The sequence below is a fragment of the Corella eumyota genome, chromosome 1, assembly GCF_963082875.1.
Source record: "Corella eumyota chromosome 1, kaCorEumy4.1, whole genome shotgun sequence".
Lineage (NCBI taxonomy): Eukaryota > Metazoa > Chordata > Ascidiacea > Phlebobranchia > Corellidae > Corella > Corella eumyota.
The window spans coordinates 16,858,989-16,878,396 of NC_137490.1; the positions used below are offsets into that span (position 1 = coordinate 16,858,989).

Below are 19,408 nucleotides of genomic sequence, written 5' to 3' on the forward strand. Positions count from 1 at the left end.
TTGTTACCTTATTGTATACCGATGTTCAGTTCGAATATTGCTTCCTTCCAGTGACGTCACTTCTGTTGGCGTAGGTGGTTCCGTGTAACAATTATCCTCATAAAAGCTATAAAGGAAAACAGAACTGGTAAAATAAGCGTTGCTTTAAAAAGAGTTTAGAAAATCTAAAGTAATTTTATTTAAAAGCTTTAGCATTAATTAAATTCTTACTAGTTGCAAGTAATTCTGAAATCTTGATCGTTTCCGCTAAAACCTGTATTAAGATTTTGGCATTCGTGATTAGATGAACCAATCTAAAATAAAAGCAACATTTCTAAATATCCATTTTTGTCCAATATCTGCGAACTACATATTAAAGGTGATCTTTTTATTAAGACTTTGTCCAAAACCGTTTTTTGAACTATCAACATTAAAAAAGGCATAATTGTTTAAAAATTTATGATTACCTTTTCCCATATAGCGATCAGTTGATTGGAGTTAAAAGTTCCAGTTCCCAAATAACCAAAACAAATTATTTCAACGTCTTGTCCAACTTTGACCAAGTTTTTGGGTAAATTGCATATGACCAAGGGATTGGTTAGAAGTTGTATTGCTTTAATTAGATTTAGATCTTACAATTTATTTTATCTGGCCGTCAAATGACGGTTAGATAATAGAAAATTACCCTTTTTATTTAATTTACGTTTTTTGGGGAAAATTATGATGTCATAGTACCTTTAAATTACCTATTGCTCTACTTTGTGAAATGCAACTTACGCTTGACACAAATTTTGTTTTGAAAGTGAATTGTCATTTCCTTGTAGATAACTGTGCAGTCGTATAGGCCAGCATGCTCAAAGGAAACATTTTTTATTTCTATCTGCAATAAACAAAATATATCAAACAAATATGTTTATTTATAACACGTTTAAAATTATATGGCAGAAAAAATAACTGTTTTGCAAATTTTATCAAAAAATACCTCAAATCCATTTTTGTTCAATTTGTAATCTAAGTTTTCTGGCAATTCCTTGCAGTTTAATTTCCATTTAAAAGTCACATTTAGTTGTTCAATGGTTGTGTCGGAAACTAAAGTATTAGGCAATTGGTAAATAGTTTAAAATAGTAGTGGTAATTTTACGGTATGTATTCTTATATTATCTTATAAATCTATTGAAATATATTATTTAAATTAGTATAAAACAAGTTTTTTTGCCTGAACACTGTACTATAAACGGTTGATTATATTCTGCAGCAACCAAAATGTTTTCATTATAACTCAGTGCATGTTCCTTGCAAGTTTGTTCAACTAAATTTGTCACATTCAATTCAATCGTCGTTGTCCAGCAGGCCGAATTTTCAGCATTTTCTTGACTGATCTACCAAAAATAAATATATATTTTCGAACTGTTATAAGTGTTCTAAACACAATTATATAGTTTTTAAATTTTTTATAAACTTAAGCTATAAAACAAACAAGTTCTGACCTCAAAAACAATTTGATATTTTGTTGACGAGTTCACTGTAACATTTAAAATGAAAAATTCTATGTCGCCTTCGTAGAGTGTTCTGTTTAATTTAATGTCGTAAATGACACACTGTAAATAGAAAACATTTTTAAATGCTTTTAATAAAAAAAAATGAAAAATTTTATGTCGCCTTCGTAGAGTGTTCTGTTTAGTTTAATGTCGTAAATGACACACTGTAAATAGAAAACATTTTTAAATGCGTTTAATAAAAAAGATTAATTTTGTCTTCGTACCTTTGCTTTTAGATCTGAATAGTAATCGTTTTCATATTCGTAGTACAAATAGTTGTAAGAATCGTTGAAAAGATAGTAATTATATGAACCATCTATCAACGAATGACAAGACAATACAACAGGCCATCCTAGGTAAACGTTTTTGGTTTCGCTTGGTACTATATAACAATCTTCCGTATTGTTTGAAATCGCAGTTTCAACTGCAATGAAAAAACATGTGAAAGCTGGTAATTAAACTACGTCAAGGCAAGCAATACATGTTACTTATTTACCTGCCAACAATAAGTGAAACATAGGAAACATAAACAACATCGGTAAACGGCATACAGAATTCATTATCTGTAGTTTTGTACAAGTAGCCTATTGCAATCTATTTTTTTGAACGTTTGTATTATTAATATTTTGCTGCAAAACTTGATCAATTTTATATTAAAAAATAAGGAAGAGTAAATCGATTTTAAAGATATTTTTAGTTTGAAAAAGTTTTTTAAGCAAAGATTTTTATTATTGGAATTTTTTTTTTAAAAGTTCATTTTAATTTTTTTTATTTCAAAAAGTTTTTACGACATTTAAAATAAAAATTTTTATTGTTAAAATATACCAAATTCTTTTTATAGTTTTAACAAATAGGGAAGTATACCAATGTTAATTTTAAATTTAAAAGCGTAATAAAAATAATAAATTTGTTATAGGATGGTAAAACAATATACCAGTTAGCTGTCTTTAAATTAGTTTTGAATGACCTCGAGTTGGCGTCCGTGAGTAATATTTAAAAACATTGTACCACTACACACCAATGCCACACTAATCGCCGTTAACCCCAGCGTTAGCGAATATCCAAGACACATTAGAACAGAACACTTTTACAAATAAAATATAATTCCTTTAATTATTATGACAAAAAATGTAAATAATTGTAGCAACGAAGGTTATTATAATTTTTTTCAGACTCTAACCTTACGTTTGTTGTTTAAAACTCTAACTGTACGTTTAAATTCTTAATAATAATGCAAGATAAGTCAAAACCTTCTAAACATTTATTTTTTAATATAGGCTCAGACTGCCTTTATTAAACTACATTAAGATATCGCATGCGCTATGCTCTAAGACAAGCAAAACCCAATATATGAAAGTTTATTTACTTGAACGTGATCCTCGATTGTTAAATTTTTTACCAATATAGTGAATTAAAAATCCGGCATTTTGTTTGAAAAACCGCGTAACACCATTTGGTAAAATAAATATTAACATACAACGGGGTTTTGTGGTAGATATCGATGCCTAGAATTTGAATATTTTATCTTTCAAAAAGCTTTTTTTTTATTTATTTTGACGTTAACAAATATAAAATTTTATTCACTTTTTTTAAAATATATTTAAAAAACACATATTAAATTCACAAAAAAAAATTAATTAAGGTTTATTAATTTTTACTTAAATGTAGTTTTTCCAATTGTATCAAGTACTTTCCCCTGCCTATCAAATAACCGATGACGTCACGTCAGGATATTGGCCATTACAATGATATCCGTCAAACCACAATCGAAGTTAAAGCTCATTGTATAATTTATTGAAAATTTCAGATAGAAATAAATTTTAAAAAGGAAAAAGTAACAAGTTTATAACTTGTTCAGTTAAGGTCATTTTTGTTAAATAAAAGGCGTTAGTTTAGAGTGAAAAATGTTAATAAAATTTAAATACATGATTAAAAATTGTTTTAAATTATATTTTGTATTATGTTTGCAGTATTTAGATCAAGAATAAATAGATTAAAGTTTTTAATAGCAAAAGCCTAAAAAAGCTTTAGAACTGCATGTACATTATCTATAGGATCATATTAGTAATGACCCTTATTTATAATTGTTTATTGATTTAGGGTTTATGTCGTGTTTGATGATAAAGTTAAAATTGTTTTAAAAACAAAGAAAGGTGTTATTTAATATTTATCCTATAAAGAGCTGTATTAAGGCAAAACGGCGTACAAAGATAGGGTTTTACGTAGTTTTTATGGGAAATGGCAATATTTGACTAGGTTCTGCTTATAGGTAAAAATTAATATTTAAATATTTCTTTTAACAATATTTTGCACATTTATCATAAAATTAATTAACATTTAGTAAAAAAATAGTTTTGTTGTTTATTAAATTTGGGTAATTTTTTCTAGTTACCCTTTCAATTTTTGACATTATATTTAAGTATCACGATTATAATACACGTTGGTCTAGCTATGCCAAATCTGAATTGCAAAAAGCGTTAAAAAACATCCGATTTGTTTGGAGAAATTAATAATGCTTTAAATTTAAAAATTATGTGGTTAAAAAAGGCGAAAAAAATTGTTTTGCTTGATAGTTGGAAATATTTATTTAACGTCAAATTAAACGTGATTTTCGGCGAAAGTCGCTAAAAATAAAAATTTAAACGTGAGGTCGTTCGGGCGTGAATTTCCATAACAAGATTTATTTTAAAAGGTAGCTTATGACGTTACCCCGCTGCGCTCTTACGTCAGGTTTTGAGTATATAAAAATATTCTAACGTAGACGTGAGGCTAAAGTTTAGAAATTCAGAACTAAGTACAACACAACTTTAAAATTTCTAATTTTGTATATTTGTTAAACTAAAAACTTTACTATTTTTGTTATTAACATTATTATTAAACGTAGCATGGGCACAATAAAGCTAATATGTATTAAATTAATAAAATATTATCGGCATATCAGAGAAATACCATTAATAATGTTGCACAAAATTTTCCTAAATTCCATTATCACGTTTTTACTTTTTTTGGAACCTAGTCTAAACAGAAATTTATCTCCATTAGCAAAGCTACACAATCATTGTTATTTTCTTTGGCCAGACTCACGTTTTACATGTTTTTGGTTAAAAAAAACGCTCGTTATGTTTGTTGTCTAGGGGCGCGGCAAGTTAATATATTTATAAAATTTTGTAATTTAACATTGATTCGATTTTAACTAGCAAAATACTTAATATGATTTTTCCTTTTAGTTCCAATATTTGCAAAAATATCCCTTTTTTTGGTTATCAATAAATACCATGACTACGTATAGTTTTTAAACACGCCTTTAATATTTGTTTTAATTCTTACAATTTTAACTTTTAAGTTAATATAGATTTTATTTAAATGATGAATGATTATCGTAATCTAGATTCAAACTTGTAAACCCGTTTTAATAACACTGCGGGCTAAATACGTTTTAAAATTAAACTTCACATTTTTGTCTGATTTAAAACACGAAAACCTAAAACGTTGAATCGTTTTAAAAAATTATTTTTAGAAAAATCCATGGGTTAAGGTTTGGTCGATTGAGTAATGATATACCAAAGAAAATATTTAAAAATGGAAAGTTTTAGTTGATAAATTTCTTTCAGGTCAATACTCAGTATTTTTAGTAAAGTAGTCTGATTATTTAAACATTATTCAAGGTCATCTTTAAAAACAATATTTAAAAATATTTAGTTACAAAAACGCCACCGATTTAGATCGTAATTAAATTTCAAGGTCAACCAATTACAAGAAACCGATTTTGTTTATGCTAGTAATAGAAAATTGTCGGCTTATATTGTTACGCGTTTTATTGCACCGGTAAATCAATAGGTTGGTTATACATAGTACTTAAACATAGGGTTAGGTTTTATAGACACTAATATATAGACTGTAAAATATGCAATTATTTAAATAAGTATAGATCGATAAATATAAAGTTGCTGTTTAGCCGAGAGGCCTGATCTTACATCGAGTTAGCTTTTAATTGCTATAATATATTACCAATTATACAGCAATATAGCTATATCATGGTAGTAATTATTCACTTATGAAATACAGCATTTAGGTTTTTCGTCCGGGTACAATATAACCAGGTCATGTTAATATAGTCGTGAGGTTGCAACGCAAAAATAGTTTTGTTAGCCCTATAACTAATCAGTTGGTAATTAATAAATTAATTACAAGTGATTGTTAGGTTAAATATTAAAAATGAATTCTAAATGCAGACGTTAATTAGTTTTGAATTGTCACGACAGTAGTTCAGCCTTTCAATGCACGCCTATTACAAATTGGTTATGGTTTAGTGACGAATAGTGGCATACTACGCAAGCCATAGTCAACAAGGAAGTATATCCAAGGTTTTGATAAAGCAAATAAAACTATGTCATAAGAATAATAATAAACAATAAAATATTTTACATGTTGAGTTTAGATTTATTTTCAAGTAGCTTAAAATTGTATGTGCTTTTAACATTAATTTGACATTTTAACTTAAAACCACATACTTTTTTTGACGTTAGGCGGTGTACTTAAGCCCAAGTCTATTTTTGACCTAAGCATACTAGAGAGTACGTTAAACCCTGTTTTAAAGTTTGGGATTCGGCTAAGGGTGCGCTAAAATGACATCAACTTTTTATAACGATACAACCTATATCATCATTCAACTACACGTCATAAATTGAGTTGAGCGTAACTAAAGTAGGTCAGGCTTTTTGTTTGATATTTATTTTTTATGATACAAAAGTGAAACGGTAGAAAATTTATATGTTAGAAAAAGACATCTTGGTTTGATTTTTATTGTTTGTTATTATATTTAGAATTTGTTAAAATGAAAGTAAAATTTTGACTTACTAAAGACCTTACCATTTGTTATTACAGTCTTGCTAAATTAGCGTAGGTTAAACTAAACCTACTAGTTAAAAAATGCCCGTTCATAGCCGGCTTGATATAAAAAGCGCAATTAATTTTAGGCGTTGGTTACTTCGTAGTCATATTTATTTTTTATACCCACTACGCAAAAACATTCCTTTTAAAGGCGTTCATTGGAATGAAAACATCGACTGTACGTTGAAATATTTAGTTCAGTGATATTCAAGGGTTAAATGTCAAGTAGCTGCTAGTAAGCATCGTATACTTAGTAACGCTTTAACGCTTGTTGCAATATAAAACAATACTTGCGTCCAGGTGGTATAGAAAATGTGGAAATAAACATTGGTATTGTTTGCAAGCGGATATTGCCCATATATGAGGCAATATTACAACATGAATATATAGTTGCGTACAAGCATATGGTAAAATCTGTTGAGATATACTTATAATACATGTAGGTGGTAATTGAATAGCTATTATTTAACAGAAACTATGCGTCTACTGTTATAGGCGTATTGTGTAATAAGATGCCAAGTTAGACTCTAGATAAAATTAAAATGTTATTAAATATCAAAAACTCGTGAGAAATTAATTTCCGAGATAGCAAACTGTTAAAAAAATAAAAATTTGATTGCCAAATTTCCGCTATAAAACTTTACGACCTAAAATGCGATTAATTTAAATGGAGTTTTATAGGTTGAGATTTGTCGTTTCAGTATTTACAACCTTTTAGTTTTACGCTTATCAACTGCACCATCGAAGCCTACGGCTAGTGATCAAAATTTTATCGCTTCACTATTTAATAAAACGAAAACAAATGCCTTCGCTATAGTATTCGATAGTTCTTTTTGGACTGGTGCAAAGTTAGGCAAAGGGCATATATTCTATGGTGAAGGAGTTTTTAGTGCTTCGTTATAAAATAAAAGGAGGTTGCATTGCGTGCAGTGTTAAGGACGTAGATTTGAGCGATAATAGCAGCGTTTGAACGTTGCTATAAAGAAATCTTACAAGTTGTAAACAACTTGTAAACAACTTACAAGGATTTAAAAAGATGTAAAGAATTTGACCGACTTTTACAATTTGAAGACCAGGAACTTGCCATGCGTAAACAGCAACCAGGCGTAAAAAATGTTGTCAAAGACAAGTGTCAATAATAACCTACTGACCTTTAGTCCGTGTTTTATTAATCAGTGTTATGGCTACGATCTTGTTACCAGAAAGGAACGTAATTGAAATACCAGTCTGTCTATCTGATACTTTAATTTTAATAATCAAATACAATTTTAAGAAATAAGTCCAAATAGCTTTCCATTTTTGAAAAGTAGATTAACGTTAACTTAATATGTTTATCTTTTTACCTTAAAAAAAGCATTTGTATATATATTTTGTGTATTAGGTGTTAAAAATTGATTTATCCACAATGAAAGTACAAAATTTACATTTAAAATTTTGATTTGACAAAGGTGTATGTTTTACTTTTTTCTAATGTTAAATTAAATTCGAAAACTGTAATGAGCGCCGTCAAAGAATTTCAGTTAAGCACGTCTAGTTTAACGTCGTTAAACGGGGATGACACGTCATTGGATGAAACCTGCGGTTGCCAAATTGGCTGTGGAAAATACACATCAAAAAGGTTGGTTTAATATCATTGAATATTTTACAATATTTTCATTATATATTTAAAATAAATGTATTGTGGGCGTTAAAAAAACACCATATACTTAAAGGCCAACTTTAAAACAAATGCACTATTGAGGTTATAGGTTTAATCATAGGTCGACCTCGTTGTGTAGTGCGCTATGTGCTATTTTAATAACATAGTTTGTTGTCATATAAGATTTCCTTTGTTTAAATGGAAGTTGTGTAAAACGTGGGACAATATGGTAAAGTATTCGATTTATGTCTGGTAATTTAACAATAGCTTTAAAGTTTTAAAATTGTAAAATTCTGTATTAGAACAATAGAATTGACTGAAATTGGGTATGGGGACTAATATTATTACACTTAATTTGATATAACAAAGCACTCATGCCGCGATCAAATGGGTATTTAAAGAAACAATAGCTTTACTAAGTTATGTTTTGTTCTGTTAAATTTTAGCATACCCATTTTTAATCAGTTGTATCTCATGTTTAAAGCCTATACTTTATTTGATGTTTACCGTAATCGTTTTTTTAATTTAAATTTAATTAAAATTTATTGCAAATAAATGAAACAAAAAGGAAATGCGTCTGTACATAAACTTACAAATAAAATTCCTAACTATCGTCAGTTTTATAAATTTCCATTTTAATCGAAATCCTATATTTTGATAATTTTGTAAGGTTTTGTTGTGCTATTTTATCAAAACAAATTAAACGGAGTTGTTCTTCCATAAATCAATAGCTTTTATCGAAAAAATCTTTATATTTCAAAAAAATTTTTTCTGATTTTATCGTTAAAGTAAAACATTTAAAATTCGATTTGTGGTCCTAAAGTTGTTGTTAAAAATATTATTAATAAATTTTAAGATCGGTTGAAAATACTTATAATCGATTTACAATTTTCTAAAATTATTTATATTAAAACATTTTTAGATTTATTATTAAATTTTATAAAAAATGCAATGACTTGCTATTTGATATTAGCAAACCTTTTTTATTAAATTACGATAATTTGTTTTTAAAACGTATAAGTAGGTAGATATAAATTACTTGTAAATGTTAAATTAATAACAATAAAAACATTTACTTAAAATTTATACAAAAAACATTTTAATTATTAGTCATTCAAGTTTAAAATAATAAACAATCTGTAATGTTTAAATAGAGTTCCGACACCCACTTTCCAATGCCTAGCCACTACCAAAGGAGCTTTAGTTTTCATATCAATCGCAGCTTTCATTCAAGGATTTATTGTTAATGGGCACACTAATGTTGTAATAAGCACTCTGGAAAAAAGGTAAGTAAAGTTTTATACGGGATTTTTAATTTTAAAATCTTATCTTAAAATTTCTATCTTTAAAATAAAAGGCTAACACTGAGCTTTAGGTGTAATTTAGATTTATATAATCCCTGGATAAAAGGATAGACTTCTATTGAGTAATTATGGATTAGGATTGCATACCAATGGAGGCAAACATAATAAACCTATAGAAACCAGTTATGTTTTGTAAATTTTTATATTTGTTCTACAGATTTGAGTTAAGCAGCACTGAATCTGGTCTTATCTCAAGTTGTTATGACATTGCATCTTGTCTCACTATTTTGTTTGTCACATATCGTGGTTCCTATGGCCACAAGCCCCAATGGGTTGGATGGGGCGCATTTTTTATTGGGGTCGCAGGGATTATCTTTGCCCTACCCCATTTTGCAGCCCCCGAATATACTTTTTTGGAAACAAACAACACTTGTGGAAATCCAGAGTTGAATACCTGCGAAATAACCAGTTTACAAAATTACAGGTAAAAAGCAGTTATTATATGCATATTTTTTAAATTAATTATTTTTTTTATTAAGATCTTCAAATTTAGATGTTTAAAATTTTGTTTTTTTGTAAGCAGATATTCTAAAACAAATATTAACGCTATATTTGGCAAAACTCGTACGTCATAACATTTCAGGAAAATGTTTTTGGAAGTTTTTTTCGGATATTTTTAAATACAACTTAGGGGGTTCAATAATTTACATTACGTGGTATTACAAGTTTAAATAACTAAATTTATGCAAAAACACACAGGGACTTTACAAACCAATGATTAGAATGTATTAGATTTCACTTAGAAAACAACTATTTTAAGTTTTGTCGCTGGAAAATATGTTTATTATATAAACAAATACAAAAATGTGTTTGTTTTATTAACATCTTATACCCTATACCTAAAAACTTTTTATTTTTTTAATAAATTAAAAACCTTTTTTTTTTGAATACCATATAGTTCCTGATTAAAACTTTAATATTTTAATAGTTTAGGTGTGTATTGGACTAATTAAACAAAATTATTTTGAATGTGTATAACGAAATTCTTTGTGTATTTCATTCAAATTAATTACTTTACTAATCCAAATTTATATTTTCATAGATTTGTTTTCTACATGGCTTTGTTGTTATCAGGAGCGGGGGCTGCTCCTCTTTATTCACTTGGAATAACTTACTTGGACGAAAATGTTAAACAAAGATATTCATCATGGTATAATGGTGAGATTCCTTTATATTCTTTGTTATTTCTTTTCAAGGTAATTATTTAAATTTCACCATGAAATTACATATCCAAAATCGACATTTGATATGGCTTTTTTGTTGTACATTTAAATAAAATATTAATTAAAATTTTAATATTTTATTTGATTGTAGGAATTATGGTTGCCTTCTCAGTGATAGGACCAGGCGCTGGATTTGTTGTTGGTGGAGCTTTTCTGGGTATTTACACTTATCCTAATGCAGAGTACGTAAACCTCTCTTAATTAAAAATATAAATTAGTTAAAATCCACACTCTAATAAATTTTCCAAAAAAAACAATTTAATTTTTTGCACTTTGCAACTAAATTAACTAACCTCTCCTTAAAAATTACATTTTTAATTATTTATTTTTGTTAGTGTGGGGAACTTGGACAAGGCAAGTGAACAGTGGGTTGGGGCATGGTGGATTGGTGCCTTATTGTTCGGAATTTTCGGATTACTTGCCTCAGTACCTATTATCATGCTTCCAAAAGTAAATATTTCACTATCGGTATTTTTTGGTAGAATACGTATATTTTTAAATTTTCCTTTTAAAAAACGTACATGATTTTAAACTCTAGATCATTGTAGGTGGGTAAATAAACATTCAAAAATTGTAGATACTCTTGTTAAAGCTGTAAAGACATTTGACGAAATATTGTGTTGTTCTTTTTTTTAACAAAAAAGTTATATTTTTATAAACAAAGGTTATTCCTGGATCTCAAAAACATCGGGAAAATCGCGAAAAAGAAATGTACAACGATCAACTTGCTATTGATTCTGCTGAAGATAAAGATTTCGGAAAAAAGTAAACTTAAATTAAATATTTTTTTATATTATCAGTTTAAACTAATATAAAATAATTTTTTCTAAATTTTGAAAACTTAGATGGAAAGACTTTCCCAAGTGCGTAAAAGTGCTAATAAGAAATCCGACGTTCATGTTGGTGTCGATAGGTGGCGGTATCGACTCATTACTCATCGGTGGCCTCGCTACTTTCGGTTCAAAATACATTGAGACCATCTTCAGTCTGGACGCTGACACATCTGGCATATATTTCGGTATTTAAATATTTTTTGTTAACAACCTAAAATAAAGGCTGTTTGCTTCTTTGTATTGACTTAGGGTACTTTAAGTATTATTACACTTAACACTGCTTCTTTTTAAGGTTTGCTTGCCATACTGGGAGGAACTTGTGGTATTTTAATCGGAGGTGGATTAATTACAAAGTTCGACTTAAACATGACCCAGATGTTAAGAATAACTTATATCTCTCCTATTGTAGCTGGCATTTGCTCTGCTGCCTTTCTAATTACATGCAATGAACCAAGTAAGTTATGATAAACCGAATTTTTTTAGGTTTGCCCTTAAAGAACGTTTTTGATATGGGCTCGTAGTTTATATACTTTTAATTTTTTGATTTTTAATATGTTCTTCTTGTTAGGTTTTGCTGGTATAACTACACCATATGTGGGCCAACCTCTTGTAGCAGGTAACCTTTTTGCTCCATGTAACTTGGGTTGCAATTGCAGTCAGGAAATTTACAATCCTGTTTGCGGTGCAGACAATATTATTTATTTTTCTCCTTGCTTTGCTGGTTGCTCTGTAAAAGAGGTAATTATTTAAAAAAAAAATTAAAAAGACATTAATAAAATATATTTAGGCTTTAAACAAACGTCAAAATTTTTGACATTTTCCTTTTTTAGGGTGTCGATTTTAAAAATTGTAGTTGTGTGACAGCAACACAAGCTACTGCCACCCAAGGTTCGTGTGTCGATGAAAACTGTGGCAGTGGAACCTTACTCATAGTATTCATGATCGTTGTTTTCGTCCTTATAACTTTTACATTCTTAAACGAAGCACCTGCCTTGCAAGTCACATTACGAACAGTTGGGTTCAACCAAAGATCCTTCGCTATAGGTTTTCAGGTAAATTAAATAAAATAATTAAAAAAAATTATAAGATAAGTTTGTTTTTTTATCTACCTGAAAATACGCTTTTTAATTTTTTTTATTGGGATATACTAATATTGATATTTAAACTTTTTAGTGGCTGGTAATCAGATTGTTGGGAACAATACCTGGCCCTCTAGTGCTGGGAGCAATATTCGACTCAGCATGTTCACAGTGGACACAAGAATGTGGGACAAGAGGATCCTGCCTTACTTATAACACAGCCGATCTTTCTAAGTTCATCTTTATATTCCTTATTGTTTGCAAGGTATGTTAATTTTACTCTGTTAAAAACATTCTGCAGTTTGCCTTTGACGTAATTTACTCTTGTAGTACTTACCTTGCAGTTAACTTGGCTTTAGACTCAAAGTAAATTAACAATTTTATGCTTAATAATCGATTAATCCAAAAAAGAGGCAAAAAATATTTATTTAATAAACTTACACTTTTGAAATTTCCATACTTTTTTTTAACAATTTTAACAAAAAATTTTAGGTCGTCAATACTGTTATTTACTGGTCAGGGGCAATGTATTACAAACCTAAACCAAAAGACGAATCTCAAACATCCACTGACACTGATTCAGTTGAAGAAATTTGTAACAAAACAAATAAACCTATTCCACTTACTGAAATTAAAGACGTTTTGCCTGGTGAGGTTTTATCACAACAGATTCAAAACGAAAGTGGATTTTTTGATAATGAAACTTTTGAAGTTGAGTCAATTTCGAATTGATCGAATGGCACTCACAAATAAAACTAAAGCAAGAAAGTTTACACTTTGAAAGTATTAGATTATACCTTTCTAAATGTTCCTTTATTTAAAATAATGTTCCAAAGGCAGGAATAAAAAAAAAGCTGTAAAATTTATTTGCTGTACAAAAAAATATTTAAGAATCCTAATCAAAGCATATCTTTTTTACATTTTTATGCACTTTTAACGTTTTCTACTGTTTAAAGACATGATTAAGTGAACTTTTAAAACATATATTTTGTTTCTGATTTTCATGTATTATAAATATTTTTATATTGGTCAAAAAGTATAATTTTAATGTTGGGATGTCAACATTTGAACTGTAATACTAAGTTGTTTGTAATATATATTTTCACTGTGAAATTTATTATTTTAAGGTGAATTATAAATTAAATATATCTGCATGTGATGTAATTAAATCTTATCGCATTGAATCGTAAGAACAAAAGTTGTAATGGCACAACACGGCGCCAAGTGTGGTTAAAGAGTAAACAGGCTTTGAGCTCTCTGCATTATCGCTTTTAAAGCTTTGCTTTAAGAAAAAAAGAGATTTAAAGAAATGGATTGAAGATGTTTTTGTTTGTATTAAGCAGAAAATTGGCTAACATGGTCTTATTTGGCTTTAAAAGTTTAACATAAAGCGAGAATTTATTTCTTTCGAATTAATCTAAAATGAGAGCAAAGATGTTTTAAATAAAATAAGAATTAGTGTTAAATGATAGTTTAGGTAGCAGAAACTTTATAAATCGTAACTTACTACCACTGTTTTGTAGTTTCTATTTGGTTTCTTAAAAATGTTTATGGTCGCTATCCGCAATAACGTTAATATGCGCGATTTGGTTAAAATGTTCGATATGCACATGCGCGATATGCGAAAAATATATACTTTTGAGCAGTCTATAAATTTACTTATTCGTTTGTTATATTTAAATGCTTGTTTGTTCATTAAAAATTAAAGTTCAATATTAAGCATTAAAAATTTTGTATGATGTATTTTATAATATAGGTAGTTAAAAAACATATTAAAAAAATAATTTTTGTTTTTTTATCATATTTAAATGCTTGTTTATTTAATAAAAATAAAAAATCAATTTTACAAATTTAAAATTTACTATATTTTATATCCTAAAACTACCAACTTAAAACTGGGTTAAATATTAGTTTTTGTTTGTATTATATATATAAATGCTTGTTTGTTTATTAAAAATCAAAGGTTTGTAATATTCTTAGTTAATGTTTATGCATATCTTTTTTTATTTATAAAAATTTATGTTTAAAATAATCAAATATTTTCGAAACATATTTTATTTGTCAAATAAATCTAGTTTTTTTTATTATTACAAGTGCTTACTTAAGCTATGTATACAATTTTGCATCATTGAAAGGTCGTGGCAGTTAGCTCAGTGCGAAAGGCCCACAACTCTCAGTACTGAGTTCCGAGGTTTGGTTCCCAACTTAGACTCCTCAAAATAATAAACTTACCAATTTTTTGTATTTTGCGTACATAGGGCCGGTCATATGATCACGTGACCTAGCACACTAGTAAAAAAGTTTTAAAATTTTTTTTTTTTTTTAAATCAAAAGATAACTATACTGATAAAACCGCACTGTTCTAACAGCCGTGCTTGCAAAATTTTTTTAGCAAACATTAATATTTCCGAGAGATATGACAAATTTATGACATTGATTTTTAAATTTTTTTAGAACTGTTTTGGTATAACTAATGCTCAAGATAAAGAAATTTTCGAAAATAATTAAAAGAACAAAAAAACATTTTTTTAGTTCGCGTACATTGAATTGTTCGCGCGATCTTTTGACCTAATTAAACCCAAAATAAAAATTACCCCAAACTTTTGTTTTACTGAAAATTTTCGCGAAATGTTTTATCTTGAATGTTAGTTAGGCCAATGCGCGTCTAATAAAATACAAAATTTTAGGTTTTAGGATTTCATAAATTTTTAATAAAAGTTTCATAACTTTTATGAATATTAATATTTTTGAAAAATATTTTGTAAACACGGTAATTGGACCTGTGCGGTTCTAACACAACAATTATTTTTCGATTTAAAATTTTTTATTTTTTTTCAAAAAATTTGTGTGCAAAATCATTGGCCAAAAATATCACGTGACCTAATGAAAACCAAAATAAAAATTACCTCAAACTTTTGTTTTACTGAAAATTTTCGAGAAATGTTTTATCTTGAATGTTAGTTAGGCCAATGCGCGCCTAATAAAATACAAAATTTTAGGTTTTGAGATTTCATAAATTTTTAATAAAAGTTTCATAACTTTTATGAATATTAATATTTTTGAAAAATATTTTGTAAACACGGTAATTGGACCTGTGCGGTTCTAACACAACAATTATTTTTCGATTTAAAATTTTTTATTTTTTTTCAAAAAATTTGTATGCAAAATCTTTGGCCAAAAATATCACGTGACCTAATGAAAACCAAAATAAAAATTACCTCAAACTTTTGTTTTACTGAAAATTTTCGAGAAATGTTTTATCTTGAATGTTAGTTAGGCCAATGCGCGCCTAATAAAATACAAAATTTTAGGTTTTGAGATTTCATAAATTTTTAATAAAAGTTTCATAACTTTTATGAATATTAATATTTTCAAAAAATATTTTGTAAACACGGTAATTGGACCTGTGCGGTTCTAACACAACAATTATTTTTCGATTTAAAATTTTTTATTTTTTTCAAAAAATTTGTATGCAATATCATTGGCCAAAAATATCACGTGACCTAATTAAACCCAAAATAAAAATTACCTCAAACTTTTGTTTTACTGAAAATTTTGGCGAAATGTTTTATCTTAAATGTTAGTTAGGCCAATGCGCGTCTAATAAAATACAAAATTTTAGGTTTTGAGATTTCATAAATTTTTAATAAAAGTTTCATAACTTTTATGAATATTAATATTTTTGAAAAATATTTTGTAAACACGGTAATTGGACCTGTGCGGTTCTAACACAACAATTATTTTTCGATTTAAAATTTTTTATTTTTTTTCAAAAAATTTGTGTGCAAAATCATTGGCCAAAAATATCACGTGACCTAATGAAAACCAAAATAAAAATTACCTCAAACTTTTGTTTTACTGAAAATTTTCGAGAAATGTTTTATCTTGAATGTTAGTTAGGCCAATGCGCGCCTAATAAAATACAAAATTTTAGGTTTTGAGATTTCATAAATTTTTAATAAAAGTTTCATAACTTTTATGAATATTAATATTTTTGAAAAATATTTTGTAAACACGGTAATTGGACCTGTGCGGTTCTAACACAACAATTATTTTTCGATTTAAAATTTTTTATTTTTTTTCAAAAAATTTGTATGCAAAATCTTTGGCCAAAAATATCACGTGACCTAATGAAAACCAAAATAAAAATTACCTCAAACTTTTGTTTTACTGAAAATTTTCGAGAAATGTTTTATCTTGAATGTTAGTTAGGCCAATGCGCGCCTAATAAAATACAAAATTTTAGGTTTTGAGATTTCATAAATTTTTAATAAAAGTTTCATAACTTTTATGAATATTAATATTTTCAAAAAATATTTTGTAAACACGGTAATTGGACCTGTGCGGTTCTAACACAACAATTATTTTTCGATTTAAAATTTTTTATTTTTTTCAAAAAATTTGTATGCAATATCATTGGCCAAAAATATCACGTGACCTAATTAAACCCAAAATAAAAATTACCTCAAACTTTTGTTTTACTGAAAATTTTGGCGAAATGTTTTATCTTAAATGTTAGTTAGGCCAATGCGCGTCTAATAAAATACAAAATTTTAGGTTTTGAGATTTCATAAATTTTTAATAAAAGTTTCATAACTTTTATGAATATTAATATTTTCGAAAAATATTTTGTAAACACGGTAATTGGACCTGTGCGGTTCTAACACAACAATTATTTTTCCATTTAAGATTTTTTATTTTTTTTCAAAAAATTTGTATGCAATATCATTGGCCAAAAATATCACGTGACCTAATTAAACCCAAAATAAAAATTACCTCAAACTTTTGTTTTACTAAAAATTTTCGCGAAATGTTTTATCTTGAATGTTAGGTAGGCCAATGCGCGTCTAATAAAATACAAAATTTTAGGTTTTGTGATTTCAAAAATTTTTAATAAAAGTTTCATAACTTTTATGAATATTAATATTTTCGAAAAATATTTTGTAAACACGGTAATTGGACCTGTGCGGTTCTAACACAACAATTATTTTTCGATTTAAAATTTTTTATTTTTAAAAAAAAAATTTGTATGCAATATCTATCATTGGCCAAATATATCACGTGACCTAATTAAACCCAAAATAAAAATTACCTCAAACTTTTGTTTTACTGAAAATTTTTGCGAAATGTTTTATCTTGAATGTTAGTTAGGCCAATGCGCGTCTAATAAAATACAAAATTTTAGGTTTTGAGATTTCATAAATTTTTAATAAAAGTTTCATAACTTTTATGAATATTAATATTTTTGAAAAATATTTTGTAAACACGGTAATTGGACCTGTGCGGTTTTAACACAACAATTATTTTTCAATTTAAAATTTTTTATTCTTTTTCAAAAAATTTGTATGCAATATCATTGGCCAAAAATATCACGTGACCTAATTAAACCCAAAATAAAAATTACCTCAAACTTTTGTTTTACTGAAAATTTTTGCGAAATGTTTCATCTTGAATGTTAGTTAGGCCAATGCGCATCTAATAAAATACAAAATTTTAGGTTTTGAGATTTCATAAATTTTTAATAAAAGTTTCATAACTTTTATGAATATTAATATTTTCGAAAAATATTTTGTAAACACGGTAGTTGGACCTGTGCGGTTCTAACACAACAATTATTTTTCGATTTAAAATTTTTTATTTTTTTTCAAAAAATTTGTATGCAATATCATTGGCCAAAAATATCACGTGACCTAATTAAACCCAAAATAAAAATTACCTCAAACTTTTGTTTTACTGAAAATTTTCGCGAAATGTTTTATCTTGAATGTTAGTTAGGCCAATGCGCGTCTAATAAAATACAAAATTTTAGGTTTTGAGATTTCATAAATTTTTAATAAAAGTTTCATAACTTTTATGAATATTAATATTTTCGAAAAATATTTTGTAAACACAGTAATTGGACCTGTGCGGTTCTAACACAACAATTATTTTTCGATTTAAAATTTTTTATTTTTTTTCAAAAAATTTGTATGCAATATCATTGGCCAAAAATATCACGTGACCTAATTAAACCCAAAATAAAAATTACCTCAAACTTTTGTTTTACTAAAAATTTTGGCGAAATGTTTTATCTTGAATGTTAGTTAGGCCAATGCGCGTCTAATAAAATACAAAATTTTAGGTTTTAAGATTTCATAAATTTTTAATAAAAGTTTCATAACTTTTATGAATATTAATATTTTTGAAAAATATTTTGTAAACACGGTAATTGGACCTGTGCGGTTCTAACACAACAATTATTTTTCGATTTAAAATTTTTTATTTTTTTTCAAAAAATTTGTATGCAATATCATTGGCCAAAAATATCACGTGACCTAATTAAACCCAAAATAAAAATTACCTCAAACTTTTGTTTTACTAAAAATTTTGGCGAAATGTTTTATCTTGAATGTTAGTTAGGCCAATGCGCGTCTAATAAAATACAAAATTTTAGGTTTTAAGATTTCATAAATTTTTAATAAAAGTTTCATAACTTTTATGAATATTAATATTTTTGAAAAATATTTTGTAAACACGGTAATTGGACCTGTGCGGTTCTAACACAACAATTATTTTTCGATTTAAAATTTTTTATTTTTTTTCAAAAAATTTGTATGCAATATCATTGGCCAAAAATATCACGTGACCTAATTAAACCCGAAATAAAACTTACCTCAAACTTTTGTTTTACTGAAAATTTTCGCAAAATGTTTTATCTTGAATGTTAGTTAGGCCAATGCGCGTCTAATAAAATACAAAATTTTAGGTTTTGAGATTTCATAAATTTTTAATAAAAGTTTCATAACTTTTATGAATATTAATATTTTCGAAAAATATTTTGTAAACACAGTAATTGGACCTGTGCGGTTCTAACACAACAATTA

At 27.3% G+C, this 19,408-nt stretch overlaps 1 protein-coding gene across 1 annotated transcript; it reads left to right on the forward strand.

Annotated features, from left to right (window-relative positions):
- Positions 1-7,798: 7,798 nt before the first annotated feature.
- On the forward strand, positions 7,799-13,749 carry LOC145748224 (solute carrier organic anion transporter family member 4A1-like). The gene is made up of 13 exons (XM_082564946.1): positions 7,799-8,025; positions 9,201-9,332; positions 9,568-9,834; positions 10,453-10,568; positions 10,725-10,815; positions 10,969-11,083; positions 11,298-11,398; positions 11,479-11,651; positions 11,759-11,920; positions 12,035-12,204; positions 12,297-12,518; positions 12,640-12,810; positions 13,038-13,749. The coding sequence occupies exons 1-13, from the start codon at positions 7,904-7,906 to the stop codon at positions 13,275-13,277; spliced, it is 2,082 nt and encodes a 693-aa protein (XP_082421072.1). The 5' UTR covers positions 7,799-7,903; the 3' UTR covers positions 13,278-13,749.
- The last annotated feature ends 5,659 nt before the right edge of the window (positions 13,750-19,408 follow it).